Source organism: Macaca thibetana, chromosome 2 (assembly GCF_024542745.1).
Source record: "Macaca thibetana thibetana isolate TM-01 chromosome 2, ASM2454274v1, whole genome shotgun sequence".
NCBI lineage: Eukaryota > Metazoa > Chordata > Mammalia > Primates > Cercopithecidae > Macaca > Macaca thibetana.
The window spans coordinates 144756996-144762822 of record NC_065579.1 but is presented as its reverse complement, the minus strand read 5'-3'; the positions used below and the strand labels follow the sequence as shown (position 1 = coordinate 144762822).

General features: G+C 56.3%; 1 protein-coding gene across 4 annotated transcripts; it reads left to right on the top strand.

The window, feature by feature from the left end:
• Positions 1-1894: 1894 nt before the first annotated feature.
• Positions 1895-5079, top strand: TRH (thyrotropin releasing hormone). Of its 4 annotated transcripts, none has more exons than XM_050781766.1 (3): positions 1895-2026; positions 2991-3209; positions 3876-5079. In XM_050781766.1, the coding sequence occupies exons 2-3, from the start codon at positions 2999-3001 to the stop codon at positions 4373-4375; spliced, it is 711 nt and encodes a 236-aa protein (XP_050637723.1). In that variant the 5' UTR covers positions 1895-2026; positions 2991-2998; the 3' UTR covers positions 4376-5079. The 4 variants fall into 4 exon arrangements, with proteins under 4 accessions (XP_050637723.1, XP_050637725.1, XP_050637721.1 ...); XM_050781768.1 differs by lacking the exon at positions 1895-2026 and adding an exon at positions 2190-2254; XM_050781764.1 differs by lacking the exon at positions 1895-2026 and adding an exon at positions 2526-2601.
• Positions 5080-5827: the final 748 nt, after the last annotated feature.

Below are 5827 nucleotides of genomic sequence, written 5' to 3'. Positions count from 1 at the left end.
TGTTCCCTCTGCCAACAATGTGGTTCCCTCTAAGTGGACCTGGCCAACTCTCCCGCCTCCCTCAAGGTTCGGCTCTCCTTTCCCTCTGTGAACCTTCTGGACATTTCCTGGTAGACTCAGTAGCTCCGGTTCTGAATTCCTTACCTCATTACTTTGCATCCAGACACATCACCCTCCACAGTGACTCTGTTTTCTTCCCGACTACCCCCAACCGCCTGCCCACCGCCCGCAGGTGAGTTGTTGCACTCTCCTTGTCAGATTCACTCCATTTTTCAGCCTGTCTCCCTCACTGCCTCTGAAGTTTTTGAGGGCTGGGGCTGAGCCTCATTCACTTCTAGGCCTTCAGGACTTACCAAGGAGCCTGACACCATAGTGGGTGCTTGTTAAATGTTTCGAGATGGGCCGGGTGTGGTGGCTCATGCCTGTAATCCCGAACTTTGGGAGGCCAAGGAGGAGGATCTCTAGAGTCTAGGAGTTCGAGACCAGCCTGGGCAGCATAAGAAGACTCCGTCTCTACAAGGAATAAGTTAAAAAAAAAAAATAGCCATAAAAATTACTGTACCTGGCTGTAGTCCCAGCTACTTTGGAGGCTGAGGTGGGAGGATCCCTTAAACTGGGGAGATCAAGGCTGCAGTGAGTTGAGATTGCACTGCTGCACTCCAGCCTGAGGGGCAGAATGAGACCCTGTCTCAAAAAAAAGTTTCAAGATGGAGGCGGTCCTAGGGCTAGATGTGGCAGTCCCACATCTGGGACTTTGGGGACTGATTGGGGGGACAAGCTCCTTCACACCCATATGTTTCTCCTGCCTACTTCCCCTCCACTCCTTTGCCAGACTTGGGTGAACTCCAGTAGATTTTCTGTGCAGGGACTGCAGACTCGAATGTCCCTCCTTAGTGACAGGGGCAACACATGGGGAGACATTAGGGAGTGGTGGGGACTGTGGTGGCCGAGGGCAGCCAGGTTCAGCTCCAGCTGACTGTTGGCAGGAAGAAATGTGGGCCTACTCTTTTTTAAGAGAAGCCACAAATCCAAATTTTTCTAAGTTACCTTGGTTTTAAAATGTTGGTTATTCAGATTTTTTTCAAAACACTGTGGAAGTCAATCAAAATTGTCCATGAACTGGTTGTAGCCTGCAGGCCGCCAGTTTCGGAATTCTGAAAGCTTTCCTCTTGGCTCCTATTGCACGGAGGAGAAAACTGAGGCCCAGAGAAGCAGAGGCACTAGCCAGGAATGACACAGTTAAGATTAGCACCCCGGAGCCTGTGGGGTGGCTCACGCCTGTAATCCCAGAGACTCAGGAGGCTGAGGCAGGAGGATGACTTGAGCCCAAGAGTTGGAGGCTGCAGTGAGCCATGATTGCGCCACCGCACTCCAGTCTGGGGGACAAAGCGAGATCCCATCTCTCTCTCTCTCTTTTTTTTTTTTTTAAAGTAGAGCTCCACTCCCACTTGTCCCCCATTCTCTCTCTCTCTCGCCCTTCTCTCGCCCATCTGTGTTCTGCATTGGTTCTGCGGCCGTGTCCCTTTTGTGTGTGTCTGCCCTGTGTTTCTCCGTCGTCTCCGTGTGGATCTCGGTTTTTGTCTCGCCCTCTCGCTCTCTCGTGCGTCTGAGTTTAATCGTGTGCTTCTCTCAATCTCTCTGTCCCTCCCTTTGCCCCCTACACGAGTGTTCTCGTCAACAGATCTCCGGAGGTGGTGCAGAAACGACCCCGCGCCGGCGCCCCATCCTGCAGCCAGTGTCTCCGCGCCCTGGCTCGCGTCCCCACCGTCCCCGCCCCAGATTTCCGGAGGAGCAGTCGGGCGGGGTCCCGCGGGGCCAGCTGCCGTCAGCGCCCCTTCCCGGCGGCCGCGACCCCTCCCCGCTGACCTCACCGGAGCCGCCGCCTCGCGCAGATAAAAGCGGCGGCCCAGCTGAAGAGCGCTCGGCAGGCGCCCGGGGTCCTCAGCGCTACGGACTGCTGACCTGCCGACTGCGGACCCCAAGTCCCCGGATCCTGGACCCATCCTGTGGAGCCCACGCCTGGCAGGTAACCGCCTCGACCCCTCTCCTTCCGCAGGCGGCGTCTGGGAGCACTGGAAAGGGAGCCTTCTCGGCCCGCCCTCGCCTTCGGTTCTCCGAGAGCTTCCTGGAGCGCAGGGCCGGTGCACAGGCGGGCGCTGCGCTCGCACCCCCGTTTCCTCCCCGAGCGCCGGCAGGGGACCCGACGGGAGGCGCGGCGCGGGCACACCGGTGGCGCTCGCTGCTGGGCACTCAGGTCCGCGGAGGCCAGAGCGCAGGGTGGGAGCTCCGCGACACCCCCTGACTGGGTGCGGCCGGACAGATCTGGGCATTCAGGGCGTCGGCGTGAGAAGCTGGGAGTTCGAATCCCAATCTCAACGCTAGAAATAGAATTTTAGCGTTGAAATTAGGATTTTAGCTTTAGAAGCAGAGTCCTGGCTTAGTCATGAAAGCTTAGCATTAGAAATAGAATTTTAGCTTTACAAATAGACTTTGAGCTTTAGAACCCGAATCTTAGCTTTGGAATGAAGATGTCGGCCATGGAGCTTAGAATTAGAACGTGGCGATGGGGACGTTGGCAGGAGTCTTGGCGGGGACACAACCGTTAGTGTCGCGGCTGTGCCTGGCGCTGCAATCTCAGTGGTTGCACTCCCGGCGAGGCAGTCCCAGCGTCGGCTCCCCCAGCCCCGCGTCACATTGAAGGGTGGCGGTGGCGCTGGTGATGGGGTTCCCACGGCCTCCTGTCTTGCTCAAGTATAACTGGGCGCAGGCACTACAGGCACCCGTGGGGATGAGGATGCCTAGAGGGGGCAGTGTGGACTCAGAGCCGGGGCGGACCCCGCCGCTGCTCCCGCCCCTGCACAAGGGGCAGTGGTCCTGCTCCTGGGAGGGCGGTTGAACTGTGCGTGGTTTGTTCCGGCGGGCGTCTGGGAAGACCGAGCGGGATGTGGTGGGATTCGGTGTGCTCAGGCTCTCTCTGTCCTCTAACCCAGACGCCGCGATGCCCGGCCCTTGGTTGCTGCTCGCCCTGGCTTTGACCCTGAACCTGACCGGTGTCCCTGGGGGCCGTGCTCAGCCAGAGGCGGCCCAGCAGGAGGCAGTGACAGCCGCGGAGCGTCCGGGCCTGGATGACCTCCTGCGCCAGGTGGAGCGCGTCCTCTTCCTCCGGGAAAACATCCAGCGGCTGCAAGGGGACCAGGGTGAGCACTCCGGTGAGTGGATGGGACTGTCGGGGACTGTCGGGCTAGGCTACCGGGAGAGCGGTGGAAACCTGGAGGCAGAGAGGAGGGGAGGCTTGGTCATCAGCCTCCTGCCTTTGGGAAGCTCAGAAACCCTCCCTGGCTGCGCCTGGGCGGGATCTGGAGTTGACCATTCCTTGGAGTCAGATTCCTCCCCGTCTCCATGCTGGAAATATTTCACAGGGAGGAGGCCCTCGGTGGGGAAGCGTCTGTGTGCCAGGGAGAGAGTTGCTTTGTGTGTGACAGTTTGAATTACTATTGACCAGGCACTTCTGTGCCAGACACTATTCTAAGCGCTTAAAACACCTTATCACACTGTTTGATCTTCCTAACAACCTCCTAGTTAGGTACTATTATTACCATTTTACACAGAAGAAAACTGAGTCTCCCATAAATCAATTGAGTTGCTTATGGTCAGACAACTAGGGAGTGCCAGAACTGGGATTGGAATGAGAGGCAATGCCTTTGACTGTTGTGTAACTGTGTATCTGTGAGGCCTGAGGGGCAGGTGCAAGACCGTGGCTCTGAGTGGGAGCTGCAGGAAATGTACTCTGCCTGGGAGAAATGCTGGAGTGGGCACTCAGGCGCCTGCCTATAACATGGGTCAGGGGCCCCTCACTGACCTCTTTCTTTCCCCAGCGTCCCAGATCCTTCAATCTGACTGGCTCGCCAAACGTCAGCATCCAGGCAAAAGAGAGAAGGAGGAGGAAGAGGGAGTTGAAGAAGAGGAAGAGGAAGAGGAAGAAGCGGGGGCTGTGGGACCCCACAAACGGCAGCACCCTGGCCGACGGGAAGATGAGGCTTCATGGTCAGTCGATGTAACCCAGCACAAGCGGCAGCATCCTGGCCGGCGCTCCCCCTGGCTTGGGTATGCTGTCACAAAGCGGCAGCACCCAGGCAGAAGGCTGGCAGATCCCAAGGCTCAAAGGAGCTGGGAAGAAGAGGAGGAGGAGGAAGAGAGAGAGGAAGAGCTGATGCCTGAGAAACGCCAGCATCCGGGCAAGAGGGCCCTGGGAGGACCCTGTGGGCCCCAGGGAGCCTGTGGTCAGGCGGGCCTCCTACTGGGGCTCCTGGATGACCTGAGTAGGAACCAGGGAGCTGAGGAAAAGCGGCAGCACCCTGGCCGGCGGGCTGCCTAGGTCAGGGAGCCCCTGGAGGAGTGAACCCAGTTTCCCCTGAAGTCGAGTTTGTGGTCTAAGGATGTCTTGAGCCCTGTGTGCCCCACCATTCATGACCTCTGCATTTTCTCATTAGATCCCTGACCATAAGCCTGAGCCCCTCCCTCCCCACCCCGTATTCACACACACCCTAGCCCCTGGCCTTGCCCTCTTCCTTTAGGCACGTCAGAAAATCAGCCTAGAAGTTTAAACCCCACTTTCCCCCACTTAGCACCACAGGCAAAGGGGCAGATCCCAGAACCCCTGTCACCCCCACCTCCACAGGTCTGCTCCTTCCTTAGCCCTGGCTAAGAGGGTCCTTCTGGGATGGCAGCCAGTGAGGGTGGGCTGAGACTGAGGCATTGATGTGCAAATCCAGCTTCCATCCCCTCCCCCATCTGGCAGGATTCTCCATGTGTAAACTTCACCCCCAGGACCCAGGATCTTCTCCTTTCTGGGCATCCCTTTGTGGGTGGGCAGAGCCCTGACCCACAGCTGTGTTTCTGCTTGGAGAAGCATATGTAGGGGAATACCCTATGGTGTTGCGCTGTGCGTGGCTGTGGGATAAATGTGTGTGGGAATATTGAAACATCGCCCAATAATTGTGGTTTGTATATAACCCTCTAAGCCCCTTTCCCTTGTCAATGACAGTCATCCTAATGATAATAAAACCTGCATCCAGATAATCATGGAGCTCTGTGGTTGCTGTTCTGTCGCAGCTGGCATGGGATTCTTCTTTTGCATTGAGAGGGATATTTAAAAGGAGATAGGACTAGAGTTCTCAGCTCCGCTGCAGAGGGAATCAGGGACCCTGGGGGGATGACAAGTCGTCTCTACTGTCCCCATTTCAGAACACACTTGGGAGGTGGATGGGGTTCTGGAGCCCAGTTGACTCCTGGGGAGACTAAGGCTTGGAGAGAAGGAAGGGCTTGCCCAGAGACACACAGCTGGCTGAGGTGGAGCCATGGGTCTGAGAGGCCAGCTCAGGGATTTGCCTTGAGTTTGCCGGATTTGGGAGGTGGGAGTGGTGGTGAGAGGGGAGGTTTGAGGGGAAGACTGGTCTGGCTCCGGTCTGTAATCTTCATGGTTCTGTTGACAGTCTGTGTCACCAAACAGCCTGTTAACCAACAGGAACAAAGAGGGCAGAGGACCAGGCTGCAGTCAGGAGACACAAACCAGGGGTCTTCTGGGGCTCAGTGCAGGACAGGAGGGAGTGGTGTGGACTAGAGTTAACTGAAGAAGTCATGTGAAGACGCTTGAATTCAAAAACTTTAAGAAATACCATGTGACTCTAATAATAATAATAAAACAAATACACAACACTTATGTGTCAGACACTGTCCTCAGCACTTTCCGTATATTAATTATTTTAATCCTTGACTGTCCTTCCAGATATTAATATGCCCATTTTACCAATGAGGAAGCCAGGGTACA

What these genes read in the sequence shown, in the direction of transcription:
- TRH (XM_050781764.1), top strand. Translation starts at nt 2,529, where the DNA reads ATGTCGGCCATGGAGCTTAGAATTAGAACGTGGCGATGGGGACGTTGG. An exon ending in GTCTTGGCGGGGACACAACC is followed by an intron (nt 2,602 to 2,990) that starts GTTAGTGTCGCG and finishes CCTCTAACCCAG; the next exon opens with ACGCCGCGATGCCCGGCCCT. An exon ending in GGACCAGGGTGAGCACTCCG is followed by an intron (nt 3,210 to 3,875) that starts GTGAGTGGATGG and finishes TTCTTTCCCCAG; the next exon opens with CGTCCCAGATCCTTCAATCT.